This window comes from Exophiala dermatitidis (assembly GCF_000230625.1).
Source record: "Exophiala dermatitidis NIH/UT8656 unplaced genomic scaffold supercont1.6, whole genome shotgun sequence".
NCBI lineage: Eukaryota > Fungi > Ascomycota > Eurotiomycetes > Chaetothyriales > Herpotrichiellaceae > Exophiala > Exophiala dermatitidis.
Window position 1 is genome coordinate 1,232,427 of NW_008751651.1, and position 14,895 is coordinate 1,247,321.

A 14,895-nucleotide genomic window follows, 5' to 3' on the forward strand; every position below is an offset into this window, starting at 1 on the left:
CGGCCGGCATGAAACGAAGAAGGGTCGAGAGCAACAGACCAAAGCTGCAGTAGCTGAAGCAAGGAACCAAAAGAATGTATGTTCATCTGAGGACCATTGCCCTTTTTTCTGCTCTTTGCACATTTTATCATCGGTGGCTACTAGTATCGACTACTTCTTGCTACGATGTTTCTGCACACCGAGTAATAGACGGACGTCCATCTGTGACTGCCAGTGCCCAGGTGTTGATTCCCACTACTAGATCAATATCATCCATTTTATGCTGGCTGGGGGCCCTAAGCCCTCCCGGCTCTCCCACCAGGCACGGACTCTCTGACCTTGAATATTTCGTTGACATGGGCCTTTTTGTAGCACACAGTAGACACACCACACTGTCTCCCGATAGCACTCCATACCCCATCCTGATTCCTTTCAATGTCAGGTCAATACCCTTAACTCAAATACCCGCCCCGACATCGACGAGGATCTTGACATGGTTCTCCTTATCCTCAATCAAAGTCTTGAACCCTTCCTCGGCGACCTCGTCCAGCTTGATTTTCTTGGTGATCATGCCTTCGGGTTTCATGGCACCTGTAGACAAGAAAAACAGCCACAGCCAAAAATTAGTCGCCGTATTGAGATATGACATAAAAGGGGCCGTAGGACGGACTACTGCGACTGCTTACAAGCACAGCGGCTGGAAAAGGCGATGGGATGGGATGGGATGGGATGCTGATTGACATGATTTTGACTTACCGCTCGAAATGGCTTTGATGACAGACTCAAAGTCGCCGAGTGCATATGTTGCCCTAGAGAACCAAGTCAGAATCTCAAACGCATAGGGAAACAGCGCAGGCGTAATTGTAATTCAAACTTACACCCCCATATACCCCCTCTCTCTAAACACGACATCATTCATATTCAACGTGGCGCGCTTCTCCCACACAGCAATATTAACCAGTGTCCCTCTAGCCTTGATAGCCTTAAGAGCAGTATCAACAGCAGGCTGGACCCCGGCTGCATCAAAACCAACATCCGCGCCCTCGCCATTCGTCAATTTCTCAACTTCAGCCACAATATCCTGTTTGACAGGATCAATGACATGATGGGCGCCGAACTGCTTTGCAAACTCTCTGCGCCGACGACTGACTTCGCTGACAATGATATTCTCACAGCCTCGACCGACCAGAGCCTGGACGACAGCCAGACCAATCGGCCCGCCGCCGAGCACGAGGACAGCATCACCCTTTTTATACGGCGAGATGTCGACGGCATGCCAGCCCACGGCGAGCGGCTCAATCAGGGCTCCGACCTCGAGCGAGATGTTATCCGGCAACGGCTTGACGCAGCTCGCGGGGACGACCATGTGTTCGCTCAACCCGCCGCCCCAGCCGCTGAGGCCGACGAATCCGTTCTTGTCGCAGCAGTTGACTAGCCCGCGACGACAGGCGCGACAACTCCCGTCGTAGATGGTCGGTTGGACACAGACACGGTCGCCCGGTTTCACGTGGTCCACGCCGCTGCCGACTTCTTCGACGATCCCGCTGAATTCGTGCCCGAGCGTGAGTGGGAGCGTTTCGCCTGTGATCGGGTGCGGGTTGTCTTTGGTTGGGATTAGATTCGCTCCGCCTAGATACTCGTGTAGATCGGAGCCGCAGATGCCGCAGAATTTCGGGGCGATTTTCACTTGGCCTTCTTTGACGGTTGGCACGGGGATCTGGTCGAGGCGGATGTCGCGTTGGCCGTGGAATCGGACTGCGTTCATTGTTGGTTCACCCATGGCGCAGACAGGAACGGAATTGTAGTGTAGGGGAAAGGTATTTATGTATGATGGGAACCACGAAGGGCCGGTCGCTCCAGGTAGAGTCTTCTGTGCGTTATGACGACTAGGTAAGGTACACAAGCGGGAAGATGGGAGTGTGGCAGTAACTGGTGTTCGTGACTCTTAACAGGCTGTGGCCGAAGATACGGGAGAACAATGGCAAGCTAGGTAGGGAGAATGCAAGTGTTTGGCCTCGAACGAAGAGAGATTGAGTCAAGATGCAGTGGATGATTCAAGGACTACAAAGAGGAGGAGGAGAATGGGCTCGGTCAAACCTCTGCTTATGATATACTGTACCAGGATGCGTCTTAAGAGCGGGCTGTGTCGGTCCCTCGGGCGGGACTCACCCTGCCTTGCTTTTGCATTGTGATTGAAAGCTTCAGAAGCATAATAACCCGTCACTCGCGTCGTCGTGTTTGTGCGACTTGGTCACGCATGGAGCCCCTCATTACTGTTGCTGCCCATGCCATCTCCACTGCGGTTCTCCGGATTGATCAACAGAGGGGGATGGAGACCGGTTTGCCGAAACGAGGAACCCGAGGATGAGGGGGGCTATCTATCCCGCAGGTCATACAACGTTGTAGAGTGGCCGAGAGCCGCCGGGGAGTCAACAGGGATTTTCCTGGCACTGTCCTGTCGGATGCGAGGAGCGACGGGTACCCCAGAGGTCAACATCCTACACTCCTGTTGAGGCAGATCCTGAACCAAGAAGTGACGTTAATATAGAAAACACATTAACATTATAGTAGTACTACCTAGGCAAGTAGAGTATATGCTATCTCTACAGCGCCCAATGTGACAGGCAAGTCTGCCGAAGAAGTTATATATGGACTTACATAAGCGCGCCTGGCACTGGCAAGCACCAGCATGTGTGGCTCATCAGTAGAAGCCTCCAAACCGTCGAGCGCCTGAACAGTCGACAGCTGGATATCAATCTGACCAGATAGATGATTATATCTAGCTGCCAAATTGGAAACGCCTCGAGGAGACCCGGCACCTATGCCTGGCAAGATCAAGCAGTAGATGCATATGCAAACGGTTGTCGCGGGACACAAACGCCGCCCTTGCCAACCAGCCGATCCTTCAGAGCAGCACCTTCAGTCCTGAAGCCCAACTTATGGACGGGGACGCGATCGATTTGCTTCTGTGTATTCTGTCTGAAATCGACATACCGCTCCGTCAGCGAACGACTCGACGTCGTCGACTTCATCCTGTCCAAGGTGGCTTCTGCCGTCCATGCCGGACGACCAAGACTTGCCGTCGTGACCGCAATGTCCTTGTACAAATCAAACAGCTGGGAGTCAATGTCTGACTCTACATCTTGTCCCGGTTGGGGTTCTTGTATTGCACGAAGATAGCCCATCATCAGGATCGAGACTTTGGCATCCAGCAGTGAGGTAGATTTGAAATCGTGCATGATATAAACTCTCGCCGTGTTCTTGCGGACCACGGCTCTCTTCAAGTGGGGTTCTGGCGAGATGAATATAATGGCCTTGTGCCATTTGTCATGATCAGATTGCGTAGATGGAGATACAGGTGCAGCAGAGATGGACTTTTTTGTGTTGTCACCGTCGTTTTCTTTGTCATTGCTGGCGTGGCTGGCCACGATGGCACTTTTGTCCTTGTGGTGTTCCTTTTTCGGCAGATTCACCGCGGCCCATCCAAAAAAGACACCCTTGAAACGCCACAGAATATCGTCAGGAACGCCGGTCAAATTGGCAGTAGGCATGTTCAACAACGCCCTGCTTTTCCCGGTGCCTGGAACCACTTTGCCGTGAAATCGTACTGGGAAGGGTGGAGCAGGTCCAGAGTCATCTCCCACGATATCTGGCCGGGCCAATGCATCGTATGTATCCTGTCGGATGGCAGTGGAGTCCGGGTCATACGCTGCGTCCCGAGCCTGATCATACTGTTCATTCAAATTATCAATCCTGCTCTGGACCTCTGAATCATAGGCCGTGGTCATTGCTTCCTGCGCGATCGTGCCGGGCTGATATATCTGCGTGACTTGGTCTGTGACGAAACTGCGCGCGGTATCGGCGACGGGGCTCAGAGTGGCCGTGATGGTGTTGTTGGCCACGACCGAGGCAATCTTCATGCCTATCTCCAGAGGCATCGTCTTGAGCGAGGCACCCCGGATCGAGCTGACATCGGTGGACGACGAGGCCAGTCTGAAAACCGGACTTCCGCAAAGCACTTTCTTGCCGTCGCCAGTGCAGAGCACAACTCGTAGATACCCGTCGTCTGCATCGCATGGAATTCGGAGTATGTCGGTTTCGCGCACGCGATGGCCCCGGACCTCTTTGGGGGCATGCTTGAGGAACTTCTTGATGTCTCTTTGCCACGCTCGCTCGTCATTGGGGTCGAGTTGGTCTGGTGTGGCTTTGATCGTCGGCGTCACGTCGATCCATGTGCTTCTGGCGCCCAGAAGCGCGCCTACTTTGAGTCCCGTCTTGCCGGTGAAGCCCTTCCGCTGTAGCCACAATGTGCGATCGGGCGGCAGTTCACGGTCGGAGAATATCGTGATGGCCAAGTTTGTGTAGGGCCCGCTGTAGTAGACGAGACCGTGTGAGTGTCGTAGGATCGTGTAATGCTTCGTAGACTCGTACGGATGGGCAATGAGCCCTCCGGCAAGGTATTTGGCTTCCTGCAATGCTGTTTTCAACTTCGCTTGCAGTGGTGACACCGATTTCGCCTTTGCTGACCCAACATGGGCTAGTGGTTCGGACGAATGTGGGATTGAAGGCTGGGTAGAGCTGGTATAGCTCGGGGGCGGATCTATTCCCGGGGGTGTTTCAAGATTCATTGCCTGGAGAACGGCGGCCTGTTCTTCGACAGACAGATCTCCATGAGATTCTGTGTGATGGTGATTGAAATCCTCCGTCTGTGCGCTCCGCAGTTGCGGTCTCCCTCCGCTTCCACCATCTGCAGGATATTTTCTATCTTGCAATGCCGACATATCGTACCAAGTTAAAGTTTGTGAGCTGTGAGCAAATGGAACGTCATTCAGGTAACAGGCTCATTGCATAGCATCGCCAGGAGTAGATACACATCTCTGCCCGTGTTCTACTCAACCCGTGTCCTGTGAACGAAGCTCCGAGATAGCGCGGAGCAGCAGCTTCGATAACGGATGATCTGAATTCAGATGAGGGGAGACAGAAATTGTCGATAAATGAGTTGAATCGTTCGCTGGCATTAAAGAATATCATGGATGAAGTTGGCGGCAGAACCCGGATCCGGGAAACCCGGCGACTACTAAAGTTGACGGCGCCACATTTCCCCAAACCTCACCCCCTTCTCGATGGAACACCATCGACCATTTCAAGGACGTGCGAATATTCAGCAAGAGGGCAGTTGTTATTGTTATTTTTCAATTTCTGTTCATTATTGGGTGCTAATAAGCTAATGTTACAAAGTGAAATAAGAGCTTCTGGAAAGCCCAATCGTAACATAGACATCGTATAGTGCCGACATTGACAACGCGGATAGTTCTCTCGCGTCAGCACATGGAATAAATTCCTCTGGGGTTCAGTGAGCTCCAAGTCCACACTCCAGTGCTGTAATATATGATCGATCCGACAATCCAGCAGATCTCGTGTTCCGGGATATTATTATACAGGCGACATCATGCCCCGTGCACCATCGCAAACATGTCTCAATTGGAGACAGGTCCAATCTCTGTCGACATTTCGAGGTGAAGAAGAATGCCGCGATTGATGAGGTTTGACATTATCCTCCTTCTAGTAGTTTGTCGTCGTTGGAGCGTTGTAGCCTTGCATGCCATAACCAGGCTGGCCGTACTTGGGCTCGGTAGCCATGGGGACGTGGCCAGCATTGTTAACAGTGGAACCGGTCATGCCAGTTTCATGGCTGGGACGCACAGTGCTTGCGTTGTGGACAGGAGTTGTGCCAGGGATACCAGCTCCCGTTGCCATTTCCGCGTCACGAGTATAGGCAGTGTCTCGTTGTCTGCGGCGCCAGAATGGCCGACGAGCGGTGCCGGAGGTGTAGTTGTTGGAAGGGCTGGGACCGAAACGCTTCTCCTTTCTGTGGTGGCGGGCAAGGAGTAATTGGACGACGGCGGTGAGGAGGAAGAGGAAGATGCAGCAGATGGAGACCGCAAAGCAGGCAGTGTTCAAGCTGCAGACATAACCCCAATCCCCAGCACCCGGAGCCGGCTGGTTGTCGAGACCAGTGCCCAAGGGAGTGTTGACGATACCACGGCATTTGTTGGCGCCATGTCGGGTGTAGTATGCGATGGCAGCGAAACAGCCAACAAATAAAATGTCAAGGACGATGGCGAGGGCGGAGAAGACGGCCATACCGCCAACGCATAGGGTCAAGAGAATGGTGAAGATCGTGTACAAGCATGCGGCACCCGCCATGCCTTCCACAGCCTTCTCCCATGTTGGAATGTGACTGTTATGGTTTGCGAGGACAGCCAGGAAATAGCTGTAGATACCGAGCACGATAGCAGCACAGCCGAATTCGAGGAATCGAAGGCCTGTCTGGCCGAAGCGGAGGATGAGGCCGCCGAGAGCCATGGTGTCGAAGGGAGCAGGAGAGCGTATGGCTTGCTGAAGGTTAGGAGAGGCGGAGTTCAGGGGGTGGTGGTGGTGTATGACAGTCTCGCTCAAAGTTTCTCGGATGTACAAGGGAAGAGAACACAAGCGCTGCGAGGGAGGTTCGGGGTCCTTTGTACTTCTGCAGACAGAGTTGCTGGTCGAAACTGGGAAGCGGTCTAAGCGTTGAGGGTGCAATACAGCTGATGTTAGTGACAGTGACATGTTGTTTGGCCCGGAATGGATGCGAATTGACCAGAAACATTGGAAGCGCAAGGGCGAGTGACGTGGAAACGGCGATCGCCTGCATCATCAAAGCAGGGAACTTGCATCACTCCCGCAGGGGTCTGGCCAGGGACAGAAGGATTGACTTCAATCATTGGTCGGAATAACTCATGCGCCACAGCAATGACATAAATTCCACGGACACTAGTAGATCGATCACGAGCCCAGGAAGCAGCCATTGGTCCGATCACAAGCCCCGGTCCCGATCAAGAAGAATTACAGCGGTTTACATCGTTAGCGCTCAGCCGCTGCACTGTGGGAGGAAGTTGCAGCCACATTGTGGAGGCGCACAACTACCGGATGTCGCCTAGGCAAGTATTCAAGACTGGAAACGTCGTCACGATACTAGAACTTGCGCCTCCGCCATGAAAACTTTGTGGGCTGCATTTTTATGTCATGCCCTGACCAGGATGCGGTGTGGCTTGCAGAATGAGACGCTGCGGGCTGAGGTCAAAGTCAAAAATACGAGCGTCTGCATGTCAACAAATTTAAGCTTCATCAGCCATGCATCCAGAAGGGTTAACGTGGAAAAGCCACGATGTTGGTCCATGGTAGACGGGTCGGCGACTCCGAGGGACAAAGGTAAGGCTAGACTGACATGCGCGTTCCACGAGCTGGGAAGCCAAAGAGCGAGATTCGAACTAGAGTACTCAATCCACTGCTAGTTATTACCACGTCTATTCTTTCGAGACTTCGGCCTGCAAAGTCAAACAGAAATATGTCCATCGAAGAGAACTTAAACTACGCTCCACGCTCCCCATGAAGCTTGGACAATAATGCACCACTTTCCCAGAAAAAAGCGTGAAGTCGTGCGTAAATGGATCATGGTCGACCATAACTCCACTCCCCGGACACATCCTACTACCACTGCATGAAAAGACCAACGCTCAGTGCACCAAACATCAAAGAGCCAAACTTGGCATTGTCCATCTTCAAGTTGACTGCAGCATTATGCGTCTTGCTGGGCTTGCTGCCGCTGCTGGTTGTGGTGGATGAGCCTCCTTCCGGAGTAGTGCCGCTAGTATTGTTCCCCGGTAAGTTGCTCTGATCGTTGGCAAGAACGTTCAGCTCAAGCCCAGTGATCTCTTGACCACTGGTGGAGTACACGATCTGTGAAGGCTTGGTGTCTGTGACAGAAGAGGTGCCCGTCGGGAACGTGCCATTTATACCATTTTTGATGAGATCGTCGACACCATCTGGTCGGGCAGGAATGGAATAAGTCTTGGTGAAGTTGGCTCCAGCAAGCAGGCTGCTTGCGCAACTAGGAGGGGTCAGAGAGGTGGCAGTGGCATTGGCCTTTTCCAGCAGCCCGACGTCCAGACTGTTAAACTGCTTCCGAAGGTTGTCATAATCCGTAAGGATGGAGACAGTGCCATTGTCGTTCAGTTCGACCAGACCGTAGTTGTTAGGCTCCTCGCTGTACTCGTAGATGAGACCGCCGGAAAAGACCGGTGTCATCTTTTCAGAGTACAACACCGGCACTTCGGAGAACACTCGCGGAGTAACATGGTTGCAGCCATACTCAGAGAAGAAAATCGGGATAGTGGTGTTGCTAAAGTCATCCACCAAGACATCGTAGCCAGATGACTCGAAAGTAGCATCACCGCACCAAGAGTAGCTGTTGAGACCAAAGAAGTCGATCTTGGAGGTGGTTTCATTGTCGAGCCCACAGGACAAGTAGTTGTAGGTGCCCATAAGCAATGGCCGGACATCAGCCGCAGAATAACCAACAGGAATGTCTCGTGAGGCTTGAGCGGCAATGTAATCCTTGACATCTCTGGTGACGGCTCTGATGTAGGCAGGGACCTGTGCGACAGAATCTTCGTTGATCACTTCATTGCCGCTGAAGAACCCCAAAGTGTTGTTGAAGTGCATGAAACCTTCCACAACCTTGAAGACGCGTTCCAAGTAGTCGGAGTTGTAAGATTCCCATGGTGCGCCTCGGTTGAGCGATTGGTTTGGAAGAGGACTATTAACGTCCAGGATCATGTAGATACCGGCTGCGTTGAAGATTGAGGCACACTCGCTATGGTCCAGATCCGGATCTAAGTTATAGACACGGATGGCGTTGACACCCAGTCGTTGCATGAGGACGGCATCTCGGAGGCAAACCGAACTGTTGCTCAAGGGGTCGACACCAGAGCCAGGGTCGAAGCCGGAAGAACCGCCGGGTTGGTAACTGCAGATAATGATCAGCGCTATAAGTAGGAGATCACAGAAACACCATCTCTTACGCGACACCAATGATCTGGAACCGTGTGTCATCCACGCTATTGACGAAGTCGGCACCTTTGACCACGAGTGGGGACACAGCGTAGGTGAACGATGTAAACAGAGCGACAAGCACGAGGAATGTGGCTTTGAGCTGCGGATTCAGTCAGTACATTTCTCGACATCATGCAAAGTCTCAATGGTCTCACCTGAGCCATCTTGAGCGACTGGCTTTTGAAGGACTCTAAAGAAGAGCTGGAGCCGAAGCAGATGAACTGAATTGGGAATGTCTTGGGAAGCGAGAGAAATGCGGGAGTCCGGAAGAATAAAGAGAATGTTGAAGCACAACGAAGGGCGCAGCTTCCTGGAGGGCCGAAGCTTGGGAGAAGAGAAACGAAGCACGATTAAACACCCGCAGGTGCGATTGTCCCGCGGAAACACAAGCGAAGGTGTTGATGAAGTTCTGGTTCCAGTTACAGAGAAGAACTTGAAGAGCTGCAGCGGGATGATGCGGACAATCTGCGGTCTATCAATCTGCAGGCTTCGGCAAGGAGCCCCAGATGTTGTGCAGCGAGTGGCCAGGGCCTGAGGAAGCCGGCTGTTTGGCGGGACTTTGACGGGCACGCACCGATGCGCGTTGGAATTAGAGCCCGTCATCTAATTAGCCTCTGCTGCGCGGGCGTTTTAACTGGCCGACCGTCTGTCTACAGTACCTAGTGCTACAAGCCATGCGACGCGTCAGGAAATTGCCCGATTCCTTTACCAAGCAGCCAAGTCCCCTTCGTGAAACCGTGCAGATGTTGTGGCAGATTCTCCTGCTTCGATATCGTCTCTGATGACGCTGCCAATGCATACAAGCTCTCCGCCGAGCAAGATACAAGAAGTTGCGGTCACAGCGACGCGCAATGCTACCTACATAGGTATAATTTGTCGCCTTGTGTTGCCTCGGCAGGGGACATGCCAGTGGGAGATACTTGGGTTTCAAGGCGAGTTGCCACGATACATGTGTACATTGAGGAGAGATGTCATCTGTTGCAACGCCTGTAGCCAGAAGGAAGTGTATCGTGTGCTCGGTTGATTACCTCAAACACCAGAATTGATAAAGATGCGGTATATCCCTACGTGCTGTAGTATCTGGTAGCACAATGGTGGACTATCATGTGGTACCATTATTGTAGGATCAGTAGTGGTGATCTTTGTCCAAGTTCATAAAATGTCCGTTGGGTGATACGGTCTTTCGGAAGGTCTGCCGATAAGGCCAGCGCTGCGACCACTGCAGCCATTATTGTCTGGACAAAACGTCGCAACACGAGCCCTACCTCTGGCAATCATGCTGTATCTTTCACACTTCAGCTAGAATAGGTTCTGACTATGCCGCCTTCACGCAAGGCCGGTTCGTCTGAGCCGCCCACGGGAGATCGAAAAAATGTGGTCTTCTTCCACCCAGACCTCGGAATTGGCGGTGCTGAACGTCTCATCGTGGATGCCGCGGTCGGCTTACAAGAGCAAGGACATAAAGTGACCATTTTTACTTCGCACTGCGATCCTCAACATTGCTTTGAAGAGGCACGGGATGGTCAGTTTGCCACGCTTTGATATAATTAACTGTCACCAACCAAGATTGACAGTTTTGTGAATGTAGGTACATTAGATGTCCGCGTCCGCGGGAATACTGTCTTTCCCTCCACCTTCCTCAACCGCTTCCACATCCTCTTTGCAATCCTGCGCCAGATCCACCTTGTGTTCTCAATAGCCGTGTGGAGCAATGAATTACGAAGTCTGAACCCCGATGTCTTCGTGGTCGACCAGCTGTCTGCCTGCGTACCACTTTTGAGATGGCTATACCCCGGTCGTCAACGGACCTTGTTTTACTGCCACTTCCCTGATCAATTGCTCGCCGATCGACGTGCTGGTGGTGTTTTGGGCCTGTTCAAGAGAATATACAGATTTCCTTTCGATTGGTTTGAGGGCTGGAGCATGAGCGCCAGCGACAAGATTGTGGTCAACTCGGCTTTCACAAAATCTGTCGCTTCGAGAATCTGGCCGAACCTGGCCGACTCGTTGGGTGTGATATACCCCTGCGTGAGTGTAGGCTCCAAAGAGTCTGGCACGGCGCAGGATCAGCAGCCACTGTGGAATGGGAGATTCAAGATTCTTCTGAGCATCAATCGATTTGAGCGTAAGAAGGACATAGGGTTGGCCATACGTGCATATCACCAGCTTTCGGCTGCTGAGCGCGAGAACACTCGATTAGTGATTGCTGGTGGGTATGACCAAAGGGTGACCGAAAATGTCCAATATCACGAAGAGCTAGTTCGGTTGGCAGAACATTTAGGTTTATCCACAGCTACCGCGAAGACGGTACCTACAGCCTTGGGCGTTCCAGATCACATACAGGTGTTGTTCTTATTGTCCATACCGGGGTCTTTCAAGGGCACCCTGTTGAAGAATGCGCGGCTGTTGCTATATACTCCTACCAACGAGCATTTTGGAATCGTGCCGGTGGAGGCGATGCAGCACGGCCTGCCGGTTCTAGCTTCGAACACCGGTGGACCGTTGGAGACCATTGTCGACGGGGAGACAGGTTGGTTGCGCGATGTTTCCGTCCTAGATGATTGGTTTGCTATCATAAGAAAGGTCTTGCTTGAACTTAGTACATCGGAGCTGGAGACTCTACGTCAAAATGGGAAAGAAAGAGTTAAGAATCATTTCACACGGGAGATCATGGCAACGAGATTCCAAGATCAAATTGCCGAGATGCTAGCCAACAAGAGGAGCGCTTTCCTCGAGAGAAAAGACATCACACTCGGTCTCTGGATTGCGGCAGCTTTCCTGGCAGCATTAGTATCGACCATCATCAAAGCAAGATATGGGCGTGGTGACCAGAGAGCTAGTGAGTTTGCGCGAGCCAAAAGGATGCACACAGGAGATGGAGGAGAGGCGGACATGTTCAAGATAATGCAGTAACGCAGAGCAGAAATGAGTTACGAGCTGTCAATGCATGATTCCAAGACGGCCAACATTGGTAAATACTGGGGCTGCACGAGGCTGCACGAGGCTGCACTTTACGCGTCAATCAATGGAATTAACGCGCTCCTCGCGCGCCAAGATTGTTTACATAATCCATATCCGGCAAGCAGCGTGCAACTTGAAGTTCGAGTTATGGGATGTCGAACGCAATTGCCATAGGAGAGAATATTGCCACCATCGTAAGAACACATCCAAGCATCTGGTGGAGAGCTGCATCCACCACGCACAGCATGGTGCTGGCCCTTGCTTACCAATTTGACCTACGTTGACCCTTGGATATCGAAATATGCCCGAGGTAATTGAGCTGTTGTCGTCGAGTTCGCCAGGGACTGCATCTCCAGAACCAAGGCAGGTCGCCTCGACAACATCCAAGTCATTGCTGGAGGGTACATTCGATTTTGGCTCCGACGATTTTGATGAAACTGGATCAATAGATTTTCACGTCGATAGGGCCAACAAACGGCGACGGTTGACTCCAGACCTCGACTTGAACGAAGCATTGGCAAACCCCGAACACTCACGACCACAACTGACGCTGGAGTTATCATCGGATACTGATAATGGTCTCCATTCTGATCGCGAGATTTCTGTCCAATCAACAGAGAAGTCGGTCGTAGGGAAGCGGACTGACAATGTTTTTGACGAGATAACATTCTCGTCCTCGGCCCCGGAGTTGCGTTACACTGAGACAAAGGCATCAGGGACCCAATGGAATTTGCCTCTCGAGGATTCGGCAGACGATTTGGACGATGTCCTGTTGAGCCTCTCGCAACCGACCGGGGATGCTGGGATTGACGAGGATTACGAAGATATGTACTCCAATAGGACGGCCAACCTTCTGGCGAATCTCTCGCAGACGTCGACCAAGGAGAAGACAACCAAGCCACGCCTGTCCAGGTCTGGGACCTTGGATCGTGGAGCAAAACGGAAATCTACAACCAAGGTCCAGATCAAGGATGATATTGAGTTCTCTTCTAGTCCGGTCAACGTTCGTACTTCTAGGCCTGCCAGAGTATCTGACGATCAAAAAGCAATCAAAGCTGCCGAAAGAGCTTCAGCCAGAGCGGAAAAAGAAGCTGCTAAAGAAGCAGAAAAGGAGCGCAAACGGTTGGACCGTGAGAAGAAAGCTCAAGAGAAGCAGAAGGCTGCCGATCTTGCAGAGGTCAACAAATCCAAGATAAGCAAAAAAGATGCCACCCCGGAAATGATACTTGATATGTCGGGTTTCCTAAGGGGCAGCAGTGTCGGCAACCAGGTGCAGGAATACATGAGGAACGTCCGTGTTGAGGTCAATTATATTGATGAAGAGGTGGATCTGACCGACAGCCTCCCAGACCAAGATATTTATGGTAACCTGGTGACATGGCGTCGCAAAGTGAAGGCCACATACAACGAAGAGGGGGGTCATTGGGAACCAACGCTAGAAACCCAAATCGTCAAGGAAAAGCATGTACTAGTACATCTTCCCGCCGTTGAGTTTGCAGCGATGATTGCCGGCTCGAAGACAGCAGCGTCGACGTCAAGACTACCGACGGAGGAAGAGATGAAGGCCAACCTCGACGCACACGTTGCATCGATACGCCGGAGATTCCACGATTGTATTCTCATCTACCTCCTGGAGGGTCTGGAAGCTTGCATCAAGAAAAACGTGAATGCAAAGAACCGAGCATACACTGCAGCTGTACGGGCACAACTGGTTGAGTCTACTGAGGCAGCGGCATCTTCCAACGTTAACACACAGCCCGCTGGGACACAAGCGAAATCTCGCAAGAGGAAAAAGGCTGCCACTGACTCCATGGATCTCACCTTTATCACGTCGGACATCGTCGAAGATCTACTGCTTCATCTCCAGCTCGCCCATCAGCCGATATTGATCCATCATACGACTTCGCCGGGAACGACGGCGTCTCAGATATCTGCCTTGACGCAACATCTCTCGACGCGACCGTACCGTCTCGCCCAGCTCGACTATAACCTCAAATCGGCATCATTTTGCATGGACACCGGCCAAGTCCGGACAGGCGACGATGCCAAAGACACGTTTGTCAAGATGCTGCAGGAAGTTCAACGAGTAACTCCCAGCATGGCGTATGGAATCGTCGACCACTGGCCGAGCGTCAGTAAATTGGTCAAGGGGTTCGAGAAACATGGCAATCTCATGCTGGAGGATGTGCGCAAGACCGTCAACAAGGATGGCGCGTGGAGTGACAGAAAACTGGGTCCCATGATCAGCCGCAGGCTGTATAAGGTGTTTATGGGTCGAGATCCTGCGGCGACGGATGGCATGTCATAAGTGTTCACGGAGCGCGATGTAGGCGTTTTGTCGGGTTTCTAGGGGCAGGGCGCGGTATAAGCGTCTTCATAGCGTGCTCATGTAGATTTACGGCAGATGCTGGAGGGACTGGATACTGTCGAGCTAGACACTTTATTATAAGTTTTCCTTTGGGCCTCTGTCGTCATTCTATCGTTAGACGAAATGTTTGTATATCAGCACCTCGTGAGATATCGAATCGATACCGAACCGGCTTCGAAGCGTAGTAGAATCGATTCGAGGCTAGATCCGATTCAGTATCGATTTAGAATTATCTCTATATAGGTGCCTCTCCCTTATAGGATTAATATAGTATTAATATCGTATACTTAGAAAAGAAATCGTACTTCGACATAATTACGATATACTTAGGTGCCCACCCCCCCTAGATCGATACAGTATTAATACCGTATTAACACGGTTTCGAAACCGTTTAGAGGATCGAATACGTATCCAACACGGTTCTACCACGGTTCGGAACCGGTTCGAAATCGGTTCAAAACCGGTTCGAAATCGATTCGAAACTAGTTCGCAACTATTTACGGGTTTAAGCGTATCGAAACCGTATCGACTCTATTTACTCGAATCCTACTAGTTCGCGTATATCTACTAGTTTAAGTATATCTACTAGTTTAAGTATATCTACTAGTTTAAGTATATCTACTAGTTTAAGTATATCTACTAGTTTAAGTATA

General features: G+C 51.6%; 6 protein-coding genes across 6 annotated transcripts; 2 read left to right on the forward strand and 4 right to left on the reverse strand.

Annotated features, from left to right (window-relative positions):
- Positions 1–75: 75 nt before the first annotated feature.
- On the reverse strand, positions 76–2,659 carry HMPREF1120_07280 ((R,R)-butanediol dehydrogenase). The gene is made up of 4 exons (XM_009161501.1): positions 2,638–2,659; positions 858–2,500; positions 736–788; positions 76–570 (listed from the first exon to the last, which is right to left on the reverse strand). Exons 2-4 carry the CDS (start codon positions 1,757–1,759, stop codon positions 437–439), a joined length of 1,089 nt encoding a protein of 362 aa, XP_009159749.1. The 5' UTR covers positions 1,760–2,500; positions 2,638–2,659; the 3' UTR covers positions 76–436.
- A 154-nt stretch (positions 2,660–2,813) lies between these two features.
- Positions 2,814–4,760, reverse strand: HMPREF1120_07281 (uncharacterized protein; the record flags this gene model as incomplete). Its single annotated transcript, XM_009161502.1, has 1 exon — positions 2,814–4,760. The coding sequence occupies one exon, from the start codon at positions 4,758–4,760 to the stop codon at positions 2,814–2,816; it is 1,947 nt and encodes a 648-aa protein (XP_009159750.1).
- A 781-nt stretch (positions 4,761–5,541) lies between these two features.
- Positions 5,542–6,345, reverse strand: HMPREF1120_07282 (uncharacterized protein; the record flags this gene model as incomplete). The annotated part of the gene is made up of 1 exon (XM_009161503.1): positions 5,542–6,345. One exon carries the CDS (start codon positions 6,343–6,345, stop codon positions 5,542–5,544), a length of 804 nt encoding a protein of 267 aa, XP_009159751.1.
- An 822-nt stretch (positions 6,346–7,167) lies between these two features.
- On the reverse strand, positions 7,168–9,456 carry HMPREF1120_07283 (uncharacterized protein). The gene is made up of 3 exons (XM_009161504.1): positions 9,069–9,456; positions 8,883–9,013; positions 7,168–8,827 (listed from the first exon to the last, which is right to left on the reverse strand). Exons 1-3 carry the CDS (start codon positions 9,075–9,077, stop codon positions 7,510–7,512), a joined length of 1,458 nt encoding a protein of 485 aa, XP_009159752.1. The 5' UTR covers positions 9,078–9,456; the 3' UTR covers positions 7,168–7,509.
- Positions 9,457–10,230: 774 nt separating this feature from the next.
- HMPREF1120_07284 (alpha-1,3/alpha-1,6-mannosyltransferase) lies at positions 10,231–11,826 on the forward strand (the record flags this gene model as incomplete). The annotated part of the gene is made up of 2 exons (XM_009161505.1): positions 10,231–10,435; positions 10,502–11,826. 2 exons carry the CDS (start codon positions 10,231–10,233, stop codon positions 11,824–11,826), a joined length of 1,530 nt encoding a protein of 509 aa, XP_009159753.1.
- A 349-nt stretch (positions 11,827–12,175) lies between these two features.
- HMPREF1120_07285 (uncharacterized protein) lies at positions 12,176–14,182 on the forward strand (the record flags this gene model as incomplete). The annotated part of the gene is made up of 1 exon (XM_009161506.1): positions 12,176–14,182. The coding sequence occupies one exon, from the start codon at positions 12,176–12,178 to the stop codon at positions 14,180–14,182; it is 2,007 nt and encodes a 668-aa protein (XP_009159754.1).
- Between the last annotated feature and the right edge of the window lie 713 nt (positions 14,183–14,895).